Source organism: Coturnix japonica, chromosome 4 (assembly GCF_001577835.2).
Source record: "Coturnix japonica isolate 7356 chromosome 4, Coturnix japonica 2.1, whole genome shotgun sequence".
In the NCBI taxonomy this organism is placed as follows: Eukaryota; Metazoa; Chordata; class Aves; order Galliformes; family Phasianidae; genus Coturnix; species Coturnix japonica.
In genome coordinates this window covers 12,939,522-12,956,354 of record NC_029519.1, presented here as the reverse complement: position 1 = coordinate 12,956,354, position 16,833 = coordinate 12,939,522, and the positions used below count along the sequence as shown (strand labels likewise).

The 16,833-nt window shown below is 39.5% G+C and overlaps 2 protein-coding genes across 10 annotated transcripts in view; one reads left to right on the top strand and one right to left on the bottom strand.

Annotated features, from left to right (window-relative positions):
* The window catches only part of TMEM164 (transmembrane protein 164), a 90,511-nt gene that overhangs the window by 7,272 nt on the left and 66,406 nt on the right, over positions 1-16,833 (top strand). The window lies entirely within an intron of this gene.
* The window catches only part of ACSL4 (acyl-CoA synthetase long chain family member 4), a 32,623-nt gene that overhangs the window by 2,963 nt on the left and 12,827 nt on the right, over positions 1-16,833 (bottom strand). For 3 of the 9 annotated variants that reach the window (XM_015860455.2, XM_015860454.2, XM_015860456.2), the window contains 14 exons: positions 12,430-12,476; positions 9,812-10,329; positions 9,359-9,536; positions 8,422-8,531; positions 8,192-8,330; positions 7,430-7,580; positions 6,253-6,376; positions 5,371-5,442; positions 3,085-3,224; positions 2,289-2,461; positions 2,040-2,114; positions 1,618-1,809; positions 973-1,087; positions 125-282 (listed from right to left, as the gene is read on the bottom strand). In XM_015860455.2, the coding sequence (XP_015715941.1) occupies positions 125-282; positions 973-1,087; positions 1,618-1,809; positions 2,040-2,114; positions 2,289-2,461; positions 3,085-3,224; positions 5,371-5,442; positions 6,253-6,376; positions 7,430-7,580; positions 8,192-8,330; positions 8,422-8,531; positions 9,359-9,536; positions 9,812-10,162 (1,978 nt within the window). In that variant the 5' untranslated portion in view covers positions 10,163-10,329; positions 12,430-12,476. The remainder of the gene's footprint in view (positions 1-124; positions 283-972; positions 1,088-1,617; positions 1,810-2,039; positions 2,115-2,288; positions 2,462-3,084; positions 3,225-5,370; positions 5,443-6,252; positions 6,377-7,429; positions 7,581-8,191; positions 8,331-8,421; positions 8,532-9,358; positions 9,537-9,811; positions 10,330-12,429; positions 12,477-16,833) is intronic. The other 6 variants (XM_015860458.2, XM_015860457.2, XM_015860460.2 and 3 more) reach the window with 2 other exon arrangements.

Here is a 16,833-nt window from a genome sequence, read left to right as displayed (position 1 = left end):
TCTTTCTGTTAAAACTCCTCTATGTTTTGGCAGACTGAGGCACCAGGAAGAATAAAGAGCAGTCAGTGGGGGTAACTGAAAACTTCTGCCTAAATAAGCTCTATGAGATTGGCATTTTACTTACTCTTGTTTGCCACCTCCTTAATTTCTCGTAGTATTTCAGCTTCCATTGTAGGATTGTTACAAATTTCAACCCAGGTTCCACTTATACCTTTCTGCTCAGCTAATGCCGTCAGCTTCTTCTGATTGGGAACCACAAAACTGATCACATAAGACTGGTCACTGCCACAGGATAGAGAGAAGGAAGGGAATAAAACAGTTAAAGCTCCAATTTCAATGATTCTGTGCTTACTTGATTATAGATACACAGAGCCCCAGTGCTTCTTGAGCTGTAGTTAATCCTGCACACAAGATCCTTTTTTTACTTAAGGTTTTCACAACTTACAACTTATCAAAGCTCAGGATCTAAGCTGTAAGTGGTTAAGTTTGATCACTATCATACTTCTAAGTGCACTTGTGAAACTACAGTGTAATTTTGCTTTCCAACTGTATCTTGTGTTTCAGTAGTCCTCTGCAGTTTCCCTTCATGTAGCATGTATAAGCAGGGGGAGAGGAGACACCTGGGTTATTTGGCTGCTTCCAAAACTCAGAGATTTAGTTCTGGCGCAGAACGTCCAGATGAATTTCCCCTCATATTCTGACAGAAAGCCAAAGCACGTGCTAAATTATACCTGTTAAGGGTGGGGGTGGGACAAAACCAGATCAACTACTATAGAAGAAGTGCCAACAGAAAAAGATAAGTTACTTTTTCCAGTTACAGGGAATCTTGGAGCCTATGTATGTTGCTTTAGAGATGCTATTTATAATTCATATTCTGGTAGGGGCTTTTGTTCAATGAAAACTGTATTATATCAGTATAGAAGTGAGTCACAGCTTGTATTTCGATTTACACAAAGTTAATACTACTCTTACCTTTTGGCATAAGCACAGATATTATCAATCAATGAACAGTTCTTCAGTGCTGCCTCTACTTTGCCCAGAGACACGTATTCCCCAGCTTGTAGCTTTACCAAGTCTTTTTTACGATCTAGGAGTAGAGGGGAAAGAAAACAACGTGCTTGCTCCATTTGAACTTCTACATTTCCACAGACTCATTTACAAACCCACTATGTATGTATTAAATGGTGTGCCATGGGAAAGTGAATACAAATGAATTAGAGCATTTAATCCAAATTATAAAGATGCTAACAGCACATATGTATTCTTGTAACTTCATAAAACTCCTGCCATGAAATTTACAAAACATTACACTTCTTGTCATGCAACTGATATGAACGTGGTGGAGATTCTGATCTTCAAGTTTTGTATTAAATACTAAGAAATAATCTTACATTTATTCATTAGCACACAGGAATTAAGCAGTGATACGTGGCAGGGAATGGCATCACTTCCAACATTTTCTTATAACTGAACAGTTCTAGAGAAGTCTCACACTATGATTTTGCAAGCAGGTGATCTTAGGTCGATTGGCCTCATCAAAGCCAACAAGACTAAGCACAGCCTTCCAATTATGTCAAGACCTTATAGTAGGTTGGGATAGCAAAAAGTGAGGCCAACCTATGATCTGCAGACACCCATCTGGATGGAATTCTCCAATATCTCCAGTATGGAGCCACCTCTGCCCATTCTCATCAACAGTGAAATCTTTTCTGGTTTTCTCTTCATTTTTAAAGTATCCCATTGAGACATTAGGTCCACCAATTATAATTTCTCCTCTAGGATTAGGTTTGTCTCTGTTAGTGTAGCCCCCTGGAAAAAAAAATCCCCACACAATTATTTTCAAATTATATATTTTGCTGCTAAGAAAATGTTCTGAAACTTTAGCTTAAAGTTCATGCACAAACTAAAGACTGCTATCAAAGATGAACAGTTACTTCATATGCTGTGCCCTAGCTAAGCATTTAGGCTAGGAAACCAGCTAAGCACTGGTTAAATTATTTAACTACTTATTCTGAAGTCAAAGCATTGGATGCTCTTACCTTCTTGCCAGTCTCTCAATCTGATTTCACAGCAAATAAGAGGAGCTCCAACTCTTCCAGTGCTATAATCAGCAACTTAGGGAAAGAACAAGGAAAATCACAAAGTGTTGATTTTTTTTTCATTTTGAAGTATAAGTTCAAACTACAGCTTTGAAGACAACTTATATTGAAGACAGTTAAGAGCCACAGCTATTCAGAATTTACCCTTTAAAAGCTCCTAAAATATACTCCCAGAAGTATTTTAACTACCTTCTGTAATTGTTCCAGCTCCACATGTTTCTGTTAATCCATAGCCTTGGCCCACAGGACAGCAAAAACAGATATTCATGAATCTTTGTGTTTGGGGTGAGAGCGGGGCTCCTCCGGAAAGCATCATACGGATGTTCCCTCCTAGCAGTGCCTTTACTTTTTTAAACAACAGTCTGGAAAGAGAGAAGAATGTACACTAAGGATCATTCATTCAGCTCACTTCTATGAGAAGAAATGAGACAATCCTTCCTGTCTGCAGCACCTCAGAAATAATGTTCACAGGTTTTACTGGGGAGCAGGGATAATTGAAAGCCTTACTTCTTGTCTAACGTTTGAAGACAGCAGAATTCCTACAACTTACACATACATAAAGTTTTCAATTCTATATACAGAATGAAACCCGATGAAATCTAACGAGTCATTTGGTCAGAAGATTGTCATTCTTACTGGAACTCTTACAGGGCAGCAGGCACAGCCCTGAGCTGCTGGAGTTCAAGCATTGTTTGGACAGTGACCTCAGACATAGGGTTTGGGTAGTGCCGTGTGGGGCCAGGAGTTGGACTCAGTGATTCTTGTGCATTCCTTCCCACTTGTGACAGTGTATGATTCAATGATTACCATTAAATATCTCCTCTGTTTCCTGTAAGAACTTGGTTAATTTCAGTTTAGTCATTAGATCATGTTTGCATGCTGGAACAGAATTGCCTGATGTCAGATAGCTTAGATTATTATTCTTTTAGTCTGCTTTAACAAATCTCAATGAAAAAAGCGCAGCTGGGCCATGAATCATACTTACATGTTACACAGAGGTGCATCGTATCCTCTTTTGATTTGTTCCAGTTTGTAGTCATAGCCGATCTTGAACAGAGTTCTCTGAATATAGTTCATCTCCTGAACTTTACTCATGACATTTTTATAAATTCTGTCCATTATTTCCTATAAAGTGTTAAAAAAAAGAAAGGAAAATTACCACAAAGAGTAAAATTCCATGATAAAAATAATAATTAAAAAAACAAATACTGTTCTCTCTTATAAATGAGTAACACAGCAAGAAGGAAAATATCTGCATCGTTGCTTAAGCAACGCTTAACTCTAATGTGCTTAATATATTATCAATTAGCCAATTTAAAGATCGTTGCAGCCTGGAGCTGTTTGAAATGGGTGGAATGAAGTGTCAAAAATGCAGCAGAAAACGAGGGACTTATCGTGACTTTTCTCCACTTGCTTCTGTTGCCTCACAACAGCACTGCTAGAGGGGAAGAGCCCTCACATTATAGTACATAGCTCAGTTTAGCAGACGTATGCAGAGTTGTAAGTCAAGGGCAAATAACTGAGTAACCACTGTAGATCTCCAGACATATTGCAGCAATCCATAGCACCACTTGCACTTCTGCAAACATCTTTCTGAGCACCAAGTTTGGTTTTAAAATACTTCATACCCTTTGCTCTTAAGATGTCTTCTCTATCACTCACAGCTACAGATCTTGAGTTTTATTAATCACGATATCAGTAATGCCTCAACCTGTACCTAAAATGTGAAAAACTGCTTTATAACACCTTGAATTTGGGTTTAGCTTTTTTAAAAGCCTGCAATTGCATGACAAGGTATTCAGAATTACAAAGGCCAGAAGGAACTATGAGCACGTTCTAATTGAATCAAATATTTAGATGTATTTGTGCCTTTAAGGGAAACTGTTGATGACAGCCTGAACCTCTGATTAACCATCTGAGGCAAGTGATGGGTCAGCTGTGGGAGCACAGGTGAAGGTAATTCAGCTCTGCTACTGGAAGGGGTGGAGCTTGACTTACTCTCTTAGATCCCATTTATGGGCTGACCACCAATAAGTTAGTATCTCTTTCTGTAGTTTGCTCTTTGTGGTGAGTCTCAACATTGGTGGGCATCCATCTTGACTGAAGGCCTCAGAGCAGGTGAGTCTTTTCCTTTGATATCCTCTGGTCATCTATTTTTATAACTGTACTTGTATTATTCCAACTATACCACGCCTTTAATTACTTTCTAATTCATTCCTTATAAATTTTCCTTGCTAGTGATGTTATGGTGTTTTGATGATAATACAATACTTCTAGCAAGTGCAGTGTTTATGAGGTAGATGTTTGGTATGTGGCGTAGCATTTTGCTTCCTACGGCATTGTGAAGGTTTCCCCTCATTGCTGTTGGGCTCCAGATCCTACATGCTAGCAACTGAGAATGGATCAGCAGTCTTGGTTTCACTTTTTACTCTTAATTTCTTTGTGTGATAATGAGTCTCTAGAGTCAAGATGCTTAGGTGGGGGCCAGTGTTATTGCTGTCTGTATTTCACCATTCTGCAGTTAATTCATGTGAACGTGTCTGCGTGGATGTTTTTTTGGTGTGTGCTTTTTTTTTGTGGATTCCTTCCAAAATGGGATTATGGCTGTATTTTAAATAGCCACTACTTGTGCTCACAGTCAACAGTTGAGTATTCCCTAAGAAATAAGCTTAAGTAGCCATTTTACAGAAAAGACGGGGCTGTAAGTCATTGGTTTTCACTCAGTGGACTACTAAGAAAAATATCAAGTCTCTGTATATTATTCCTGTTTTTGAAAGTGTGTACATCTAGTGAATTGATTTTAAGGCTCCTGGCTATTCACTAAAGAGGCTGCAGAACAACAGAAAACTAAACTTGCTGTTATTACAAGAAAACAAACCCTCCTCCCACCACACCCATCAGTGTAGCACAGGCTGATGCTACTGGTCTTCTGAGCCAGATGGGGTAGAATCATGACGGAGGTAAACACAATGATGTAATTCCAGGGCATGTGAAGAAGGTTTTTCTTCAGCAGAAAGCAGCAGATGTGTGTGATTTTTGTTGATTTGTTTTGTTTGGGTGGGGCTTGTTTTGGATTAATAGCACTGAGACTCAGTGCCATAGAGAAGCCTGTTGACCAGTTCTCCAACTCAAGCAGTGACAACTGCGATTTCTATATTCTGCTTTCTTACCTATTAGTAACAGTTTCTTATACAACAAAGTCCTTAAATACATGTGCCAGCATGAATGACTGATAAAGCACTCTTTCTGCTTCAAATATCTGCATACTTACAGGCACAGCTGCCATCAGTGTAGGCTTAAGTACAGTGCAGTCTCCTTTGCTGCCCTTCTTAATCTTACTCGACTGTAACACAGAAAAAATAATAGTTTATGAAGATGAAAACCAAGCAGCTCTTCTGAGAAGGACCAAAGCAGAGGGGATATGCAGTCATGGAATTTTCCCCTGTCCCTCTACTTAACACTTCCTGCTTATAATACTTTCTTTTCCCACTGTGATTGAAAAATGTAGCAATTAACAACAATTTCAGCTAAAATATCAGGTGTTTTGCAAGCCCAGCTGGGTAAAGCAAGTCCACCCTGTGGAACTTTTTGTTTTCTCTCTCTTGTCCTTGCACTCCCTCTATATTCCTCCAGAAGTATTTTCTGGCCTCATTTTTTTGTTAATGGTGAGTTGGTTTTTGTTTATTTTAAAATGTGATGCCATCTCTGTACCAGCAGAATGTACGGAAGCATTCTTCTCTAGCTTAATTTGCTCTCGTTTATCTTCATTACTAAATGGAATAAGGCAAAAACAGAGCTGCAATAATGAACTCAAACTGAGACTAAGAACTTAAAATCAGTTTATGGAGTCCTATGTGCAGTTAGTGTTTTAATAGCTGATCGTATCCTGATTTTTCTCTAGGATAACACTATACGCATTGATCAGGTTTTCTTCTGGATTTCCTGAGTATTATAAAAGCAAAAGCTTAACTAAAATTTGATGTGTGACTTGCTGCAGTAGCTCCACCAAGAATGTTTAATTGCATCATTTTCTGAAAAAATTATTATTAAGTGTACCACATACATCAGCACTTCTGTAAAGGAAGAGAGTAGCTAATCAAGAGCTCAGACTGTGAAAGCTTCCATTTGCTTTTGCTTTCCCCACACCCCTCACCTGATCTGACAGTGTAAGTGGAGAGGAATATCCAATCCTGCAGCCGTAAGTGACGCAAGAAATTTCTGCTGTCAGTTCCAATACATGGGCCAGGGGCAAATAACCAATGTAAGTATCCTTGGGCCTAGTAAAGGAAAGATTATCTAATGAACAATGATGCATGAGTGCACTGAAATACTGCTTTGCTTCTTTTGTGCTGTTTGGCTGTGTTTCTGGGAGACTCGGGTCACATAGACTTCTTCACATGCAAGAAGGGTGTGATTATAAATCAGTTTATAAACTGAATCAGTAAGAATCTTACCTCACTGAGACCAGTGTGAGTTATAGGATTTCCCTTGTTTTCTAGGAAGCTCAAGTTTCCTTAGTGCTCTATTGCAGGTTTCTTCTCCTTATGGGAGATTACATCCCAGGTGCCAAATTAAGGATGTAATCACTATTTTTAAACCATCACCAACACAATACATCATAGCATCTCCTCCTCAAACAGGTCAGTGGAGAGCTGATCACTGAAGTAATATCAGGTCAGAATGGCCATAGCATCGTACCATACAAAAGACTTATTGCAGGTTATTTTAGCTGCATTTGTGAATGCGGTGACGAAGATACATCCGCATTCACAAAACGTTTTCTCAGAACATTAGCGAGGGAGTTTGCAGATGGCTCCACTATGATCAAAACAATTTGTTATTTCTCTGCTCATTTCAGTGCAGAATACTGGATCAGATTCAGCAGTACATGTATTATCCATCCAGCAGGAGTCTCTCCAGTTGAATGAAAGTGGTAGGCTCTGGTATATTTCCTGAAGTGATTCTAGCTGACTGACAGCATCTAGCAAAAAAACTTTCCTATGTTTGACTAGATGAGTAATTTCCCCATCTGCTGATGTTTTCTAATGCATAGAAGAATGCAGAATCCATCCCAGGCATCTAGATAAAGGTGATGAAGGAGAAAAATGTAGTGCAGAAAAAGCACGTGGGACAAGATCTAGAAGGGCACACTTTACAAAGAACAGGGTGAGATCATGAACACAATGTGTATTTCATATAAACTAAAGATTAATTGGCTCACAATAAAATGAAGCTAATAGTTGGTGTCAGCAACAGGTTTTCCATAAACTTACACATTTTTAGAGGTTCTGTTTCATCCCTTCAACACCTGGCAACAAAGTGTTTCTTACCCCAGCCCAGGTATTCTCTCGCACTGTCCTGTCATTCCAGCTATCAAGTTCTTATGCTGCATCATCACTCCTTTTGGTCTCCCAGTAGAGCCGCTGGTGTACATCACTAAAGCCAGGTCTGTGGGAACTGGTCTGCTTGGCTGAATGCTTGCTATGGAATGCAAGAGAAAAACTGCATTAATTCTTACCTACTTTCTGGCTAAGTGCTGACCACTAAGGAAAAAGGATGTTCAAGGTTGGATTTTCTCCTTCCTTGAAGGTGTTACGGTCACTCCAGGCTGCCCAGTGTTGTAGGGTTATGTAATAGTTATTCTGGTGTCCAAGGTGGTTTTCCATTCTCGGACTGGCTCAGATAAAAGATGTTTCCAAGCTAACAAGCAAATAAACCTTTCAAGTTCTTTTCTCTTTAGAAAAATAGTGAAAATAAGGTGAATAAAAGGTAAGAGTAGCAGAAAATGGAACATGGAACCAGATTCTACTTCACTTCCCAAAATAAAGGCAGAGTCTTAGAGATATTCTGGTTTTATTTTAGAAACTTAAAATTAAGTTTTATCCTGAAATACCTGAAATGTGAAGAAAGGTACAGGACAATAAATAGGGATCTAAGAAATTATCCATTTATTTAAAGGGGTGGAGGATGATCCAGCCATCTGCCACTTCCCTTGTTTGAGACTTGGCACGTTTACTTTTTCTCCTACCCAACATCTTTGATCAGGTCTGATTTCACATCGCTTGATCGATTCTCTGAAGTGATTCACTTACCGTTTTCTGGTTTGGCTCCCAGCTCTTCCACTGTCTGCATACTATGAATCTCAACGTTTTCAGGGTATTCAGATTTATTGATAGTCTTATTGTCCACATAAATTATATGTTTAAGACAGGAGATCTGTGGCAATGTAGCCTGCAGAACAGAAAGGAGGTTGTTAGCAGTCACTGCTCTGTAAAATTAGTGCAGGTTTACTTGGAGGCAGGTAAAGCTGGGGCCAAGTTACCTTAAGTTTGCTCTCAAGGAGTTCTGTGCTGGTTATCAGATATGATGCTCCACATTCGTTGAGACCATAGGTTACTGCCTCTTCACCCAGCGTAGCATACAAGGTAACAACTGTTAATCCGAGAGAGAGAATGAGTACAGAAATTAAGGCAACAACAAATGCAAAAGCTCTTGCTGTAGCTCACTGCAATGCACTGTGGGGGGAATGAGCTCAATGGGATTTATTTATTTTTTTAAATTAGGAAATAAAGCAGCTTTTAATCTTTCCAAATCTGAATTGTGTTCTACAAGAGATCACAGGAATGAGGACAGTTATATGGAAGAAGAGAAATCATCAAAACAAAAAGATAAACTTAAATTCAATGAAAACATACTGAGCAGCTGAAAATGCATTCTTCTTCTGAGCACTTTGCAACCAGAATGTTGCAGGAGAGCTGACACTCACACTGCAAGGCACCAGCCACTGTTCCTGCAGTGCACTTCCACTTAGCTGAGAAGGCTGCATGTAACAAGTCAGATTAAATACTGACTGTTTAAATAAAATAAATCACATGCATAATGGTAAGGAACTTGAGCAGTTTGGCAGTGTTACCAAAATACCCACCCCCTTAGCCTAGCATCTCATTTTGGTTACCATTCTTCCAGTAACCATTTCATGTTTCAGATACGGAGGTCAGAATATAGACAGAAAATGCTACAACCATCCCACAGTCTGTGGGGAAAATGCAACTACCGAGTCCTCACAGTATTTAAGAAATTGAACAGTAAATTGCAGTGATCTCTAAAATGTACAGAATTCACTGGAAACTTCAAAACTCAGGTGATATACAGAATAAGTTTAATTCTTATACTATCAGTGTCAGGACTGACACATTCTTAATAGCCAAAGCAGTACTGGAAATCACTTCTATAACAAAGTACAGAAGTTCAGCACTCACGAGGGAAGTTGTACTTGAAGCAAGCCAGAGCTGCTATCATCCATTCTGCTCGGGTCTCACAGAATATAACAACGGTGCTCTTTGGGGTTAGTCCCAGGGCCATCAGTCCGCTCCCCAAGCGATTCACTTTCTGATTTACTTCTTCATAGGACAGCCATCTGTAGGTTCCTAAGATTAACTGGAGGAAGGGGCAACAACAGAAAAAACAGACTTGTTGATAAGTGACTGATGCAGCTCTTCTTGCTTTTGTGAGCTGGTGCCCAACGCAGCAAGCACTTCCATTTTTCTTGCGGCAAAGTCATGAGTGCATTCTCTTGTGCATTACTCTTTAACTACTATAAAGCACACATTTTAAGTCAAAAAGAGATTAAGGAAGACCTCTACTGTTGTCAAGGCAGAATATAAAAGAACTCAAAACCTAATCAGAACTAAATACTAAATGTTAAGCTGTACCTTTTTGAAGACTTTTCCATTTGGTTGCATTTCATTTTCTTCACTCAGTATTTCTCTGGTCCCGAGACAGTCCTTTTTCCCAAACTTTGCTAATGCGTGGTCAAACAGTTTGTCCAACGTGTCTGCTCCAGGAATGTTTATGTTTGCAAGTGAGTCAAGATGAGTGACAGAACGGTAGGGGCTTCCAGGTTTGTCCGAGATGGGCTTAGCTTTTAAACGCTTTGCCATAGCCTTTTTCTTCTTAGCATTGGTAAGAAAATACCAAGGAATAAATACAAGCATACTGTATACAGATATTAACAAGTACACAGGCAGCAAAAGAATGGCACGTACTTCTAGCCTAAGTTTCATTGTGGGTATTTGAAAAAGAAAATCTCTTAGTGTGTTCTGAGCAGGCAAGAGCAAAAGCAGCAGTGTGGTATGGTGTAGGGAGAAGCAACAGTAAATGAAGCTTAGGTAGCTTGGTTTCAAGGCAGCTGCTAGAATTTTAGTAACCTTTGGGAGCCAGCAGTGGACACCTGTGGGTGAAGACCAGAGCCAAGCAGAGAGCAGGGGGGGAAAAAAAGAGAGAGAATTAAATTAGTATTACAGTCAGTCCATTAGTTCTAGTCCTTTAAGATTTCACCTCAAATGCATCGAGACCAAGGAGACTGAATTAACTGGTACATGTGGTTGCATGATGTATCGGTGCATCTGCTCTGAGATTAAAGAGTGACTCTTCCATACTTGTTTGTTCCATCCACAAATATTTACTTTTCGAAGACCTTTCCCCCATCTCTGCTGGAATAGTTTGGGGCTGTACATTTGAAGTCTGTTCTCTTATATCTTAATATTATGTTTAAACTGCTTGTGTAATGATGCAGTTGTGTAACAATGGGAGAGGTCAAGCTGTTTTTCCCCCTAAATATTTGTTCTGCAGTGGAAAGATAGAGTAGGTGTCTTTACTGCCTTTCAAAATGTTAGATCAACTTATATTCAGATTAAAATGTATTTTGATACTGAGCCCTCAAAAACCTTCATGTTGTAATCTGAGAACAATAGAATATCCCTCTGTTGCTTTATTAACTTCACACCAATGGCTGTATTGATCAATTAATTTTTGTCTGTGAATGTTAGACTTCTGAAAAGGGATTGCACAGATTTAACCATCCCTCCAGAAAAATTAATAATAATAATCACACCCTACTTCAGTATATTTCAGAACTATGAAAATGGCATGGAAAATGGAATCTAATTTAAAACGAAGCACATTTTAGCAAGATTTTGTCAGACACCTTTCTTCATTAAGGAGAACTGGACCTGAATAAAGGTCAATGTCACACAAATGACACAGCTGCTTATCTTCACCTGGACAGCATGCAAACAAGGCATGCAAACACAGCACAAACAATGCACAGAACAGGAAACAGAAAAGGCAAAGGTGCATTGACAGAAACAGGGTACCTCAGACACGTAAGGGTGCAATGCTGACTAGCTTATAGGAAAGCTCAGTCTTTCACGGACAAGATCTGATAAGCAAAATACATAGGAATAGGGAAATTTTCAGGGCTCCATCAAGCATTAAAAGAATGTAGGCACACCCCAAAGCGTATCTTTATTAACGTGTTTGCCACCCCAGGTGAGGGAGGCTACAATTAATGTTGCAGGTTAAACAAGACAGCTGCTACTGACAGCACAACAGAGATCTATTAATAGGCTGTTGGTTTTTAATAAGGCTCCCAACGTTTGCAGTTGTGCTGATGCCAATATCAACAATATGTAACGTAAGATTGAGAGAACTTCTCATACTCAAAATAACACCATCACCATGTTGTTACATTTTTAATTAAACCCGTAGTCTGAAATGACTACTGAATGTGTCATGTACTAAACTCAGCTCAGACTTGTTCAGAAAGAATCTTTTCTTAAAAGAAAACTCTACATTCTTTTCAAAGCTTGTGTCCTTGTTCTGCTTTAGTTAACTTTAGTCAGCTGCTCAGCAAACAGTCAAACCTCAGAAGGGACATCACCCCACTTCCCCTACAAGCACCAGTTCTCTAAAATGAAGGTCGGTGGTTTATATCACAAATCTTGTTTGATGTTCTTATCCCAGTTAATTCAGTGTTCTGAAAGATGCAGTTGAGCTTGTACATAAAACAAAGGCCAGCCATACTGCTAGGACTAACACAGAAACCTCATCAGAACGTCTGCCTGAGATAATAAAATGAAGGGTCTTAATGGGAAAGAAGGTTGTGTTCTAAGACTGATATCCTGCTGAAATCACAACGTCTGAATTAACTGCATGTACAAACACACTTTGTATGCTTGCAGGCAGTTATGTTAAAGGTCACATAAGCAAACATTAAAGGTTGCATTACTTTCATCCTGAAATTTCAGGCTAGTTTGAAATACTCTTAAAAGTGTTTATAAACTGAGAACTTAGCTACTCTGTTCTCATTGTGGTGATTTAAAATGCTTCTATTCTGACATAAATCAGTTGGAATTCTTAACAGCAGTTGGATGGAAAAACTTCCTAAGTCCAAAGAAGAAAAATGTTACTTTTCCCTTTGAGCATATTCTTATAAAGAGATACATGCTCACACATGCATATATACCTGTATGCACATATGTATACTTACATGGTATCTGACAGCGATGCCCAAGCTTTATTTGATGTCAATTAGATCTATATTCAAACAGAAAATAAAAAGGAAGTGCATTTTAGGGTGGGTATTTTTTTGCCCTGCAGAGAGAATGATGTGAGGAAAGCATTCTTTCAGAATCTCTGCCCTATTGCTCCTGAAGAATAGCATGTGAACTGAGACCATCTTATACTCAAGCCCAGTAAATATTGTATTTTAAATACAATCCATAACAGAACAAAACTACTGAAATTACCAAAGTAGCTGGAATCCAAACCCATTTGGTTAGAAGCCAAACACAGCTATTCAAATTACACCATGGGCCTTCAATGTCTTTTTTAAAGTTGAACCAGTCTTTGAGAGGGAGGATGAGGGATTTACATCCACACTGATGCACAACCACAGATACCCACAAGGCACATCAAGTGCTGACTGCCACCAAAGTCTAACAACTGTCTTCTCAGTGAGCTTTGCTCACAAAGCAAAGGAAGTGTAGTGCGCGTTGAAGTAAAGCTAGTATAGAATATTAGAATATTTAGGATACGTAACATTTTGTACTGACATACAAAGCTTATTATTCCACTGAATTGTGCGGTGTAACTAGAATGTTTGGAAGCTGATCTGTCTACTTTGGAAACTACAGAACTTCCAGATCTTGATGTAGGAAATCACATTCCAAGCAGTAACAGTAAGCTTGCGTCAGGCGTGACTAAGAAAGTGTAAGAAAACAAACCAAATGAAAAGCAGACGCTGTTTCTTTTCTGGATAGCTGGGTTTGCAGCATTTCCAAAGGACTTTCCTCTAGCGAGTAAGATTATTTTATCAGATTTGAGATGATATCTCTGTAGACCAGAGTTCTTTTAACATTACAGTGTATGGATCATCCATGAGGTCACATCCTCCTTGCTATTAGTACGTGCTGGGTGTTTACAGACTTGGGAAGTTCAGGTTTGCTATGGGAAACAACCGAGTGAATTGGGTTATCCAGTAGTTTCACCTACAACTAGCGCTTCTGAGTGCAACCCAAAACCTGTGGTTAGAAACTTTATCCTAGGCAGATTAACTCCAGCAAGGCAGCAAATTATTATCTTCACTAGGAAAAGCTTTAAGTAGCCAAATCCCAAACACTGTAAAGGTTTAATATTGAAAGTATATGACTAACAGCATTTATTTTCTCCCTCTCGTTAAAGAGTTTGAGAGGGATCCAGTTCACCAAATAATATCATCATGTGAAGAAAACACACTTCTTCCAGTCTGTTTAGAACACTCGCTGTAGCTTCTTAAATGCTTTTTCATTAAAGTTAGGGAAGTGTTCTAGGAAGAATGCTTACAGGAAAAGAGCTGATTCTGATTTACAGCCAAACCCACACAGAACTGGGCTCTGCAGTGCAAGAAGTTGTTTAGTTTAAAACCATCAGAGGAAATCCCAGTTTTCCTATGACTGAGTTCCACTTCTAATGCAGACACAATTCTGGCCCTAGCATAGGTTGACTCCTTTCAGGGAGAACCAAAACCTTTCCAAAAACATCCATTTTGACTAAATAATAACTGTTGCTGGAATGTCTGTAGCATTCAGGCACATGTAAGCACTCTGGAAAGCACAGCGAGCATTTACAGGCGGAAAGGCAGTTCCACACACTGGAAAAAAAGCACCCCAACCAAGCAAACTGAGCTGAATAAACACATCAGTTATTAATTACGACCCATTTTTGGAAGGGAATTTAATCAATATTTCATAGTTCTCATTCCAGTATTGGAACTCAGAGACTATACAATATAAACAATGAAACTAGAGAAAGCCTGAGAAATACAGCATTGCCAGAATGAAGCAGCGAGCTGAGCACAGCAAACAAGCAGTGCTTACTGCAGCTCACTACAGTTTTTGATATTCTGTACATCCCCATGTCACACACACAGGAGGGAATGTTTCCAAGTAAGAGCCTTAAGAATCTTTGGACTTTTTTGGAGTTAGAAAGGTTGAAGTAAGAAAAACGAAGGGAAATGATTCAGTGTTTACATCATATTGGTGTTGTTTTTCTTTTTTTATAAAAAGCAAACGCTGCCAATTTTACTGCAAGTTATTCATGGTGGAAAAAATAGACACAAGGTCCAATTTTTGTTCCCTTTCACAGGCACGTTTCTACGTATTTTCCTCTTGCATAGTTTTGTACGTCAGGAGGCAGAGGAAGGCTGCAGAGCAATGCCAGCAGGTGTCTGATGTAATTCTGTGCTCCATAAATGCAACTGTAGCTCCAAGTCTGAGAGTTTTCAAGAGCTCTTGCTTTGTCTTTATAGTGTAAATATAAGTACCTATGTCCAAACAACTTAGGGAGAGGGGAAAGTTAGAGCGGATTCTGATGTGACTTTGGAGTCCCTGTTTAAATATATACATTCCAAAGGGCTGCTCTGAAAGTAGTGTCTGCTATTTTGTGATGCTGGTCCATGACATCAGAGGCAGATGTTGGTGGGAGGGCAGTAGAGGATGAACCTTCCCACCAATATCCCATTACATTTTGTTGCCATGTGACAGAGGGGCAGTCTGACAGAATGGCATCTGACATGGAAGTGAGGATGAAGCCAAGGGGTGGAACTGAATTCCTCCATATGGAACAAATGGCACCTACTGCCATTCATCGACACTTGTAGAATGTTTATGGGGGCCAAACAGTGGGTGTGAGCACAGTGAGGGGTGAGCGGTGCATTGCAGCAGTGGTGACAGGGAGGCACCTCCACTAGTGCAGACTTTAATGAGCATGGCATGCAGGTATTGGTTTATTGCTGGCAAATGTGCACAGCTAATGGTGGTGACTGGGTTGGAAAACAGTGTTTTGTAGCTGAGAATTTGTTCTATCAAGTGGTGTTGTTGTTCTGTTTGTATCTCTTGTAGTTTCCATGGAAATAAATAGGAGGCATTACTTTCAGAGAGACATATTTGAAATAGCAAAAGCACGCGTAGTATTCGGAAGTTTTGCTTCTCTTACTGCTGCCTGGGATAAGAAACAAGCAGTGAATGCAGTGATTTTCTTAGTAAATAAGCAAAGATCACATTTATTTTTAGTTTCAAGAAAAAAAATGGTTATTGTTTTCATGCCTCAAAATGTGTGTACACTTAACATCAACCAAAAAAATGAAAATCAGTCTGGTTCAGTTGTCAGCCATCTATTGGCAGAACTTCCAGCATCACTGTAGTGAAAGCCAGAGCAGCTGAGCTTACCCTGTATTTCCTAATTATCTAACAGAGTGGTGTGAAACTGTCTCTTCTAATCTTTACAGGACAGCAAGCAAATATTTAATGAAAGGATAAGACCTGTTTATGTGCCCCAAAGGCAGAGAACATAAAAGGTTGAGACATGATTTCACAACTGAGAACTGTCCACTGAGCACACACTGAATTAGGAAAGTATTTCCTCTAGGCCCACCTCTGTTCCTTCTGCCTCATTAAATTCTACCCAGAAGCTGTACTGTAAATACTTTGGGCTCATTCACTCCAACACTTCCTCCCTTACGCTCATGCACTCAGCCTGTACTGGTCATGCTGTAATCTGACCACAAGCCTCCAGCATATGAGGCTTTGAGTCAGTCCACTTTATATACTACTGTATTGTGTATGCCAGCATTCAATTTAACTGAAGTTAAAGTGTTTGTTTGTTTACTTGTGGCAAAGGAATGGAAAGGCAACCTTTTGTTTTGCTGGTGTTCTTGCCAAAGGAAATGAACGTGGTATGGCTTGCTGGCTTTGTGTTTTTGCCTGGAGGTTCTGGAGAAAAGCTTACAGACAATGTGGAAAATAGCCCTTCATATTGGTGGGTCTCAAACAATTGGTATTTCAGAAGAGGATGGAAAACAGTAAACACTCAAAAAGTACTGACGTTACCTCAAAACTCCTCTAACATCTACAAAATACACTGTCTGAAGGGTACAAAAATTAGAAACAAAAATGAAAGCACACGCCCCGTACTTCTAAAGAAGCACTTCAGCCTGACAAACATCTGAAGGTACACCCAAACTCATGAGGCGTGATGGCAAATGTTACTCGTACTCCTGTGTTTCAGCAGCAGAGCTGTGCAATGGTAGCATTTCACCCAGCTTCTGATAACGAGCACACAGAAAGGCCAGTGGTACAACCAAGGACATATTTCAGAGGATGTGTGGCAATACAAGTTCTCCAAAAGCTAAATAAACAGCTGATTAGAAATTGATAATCTCCTTCCTGCGTGATGTAACAAGGATGAACAGAGCAGCCAGTTCTGAGTCTGTGCTTTGCTACACCGTCATTTTGCAATACTAAGGCTGTGACTTACATGGCTCCAAGGACCCAACTAGAGCAATTCATCTTTGGGGTTTTTTTACAGCTGTAGATTGCTTTGCAAAAGCACAGAAGTAGTGGATTGTCCTAAAATT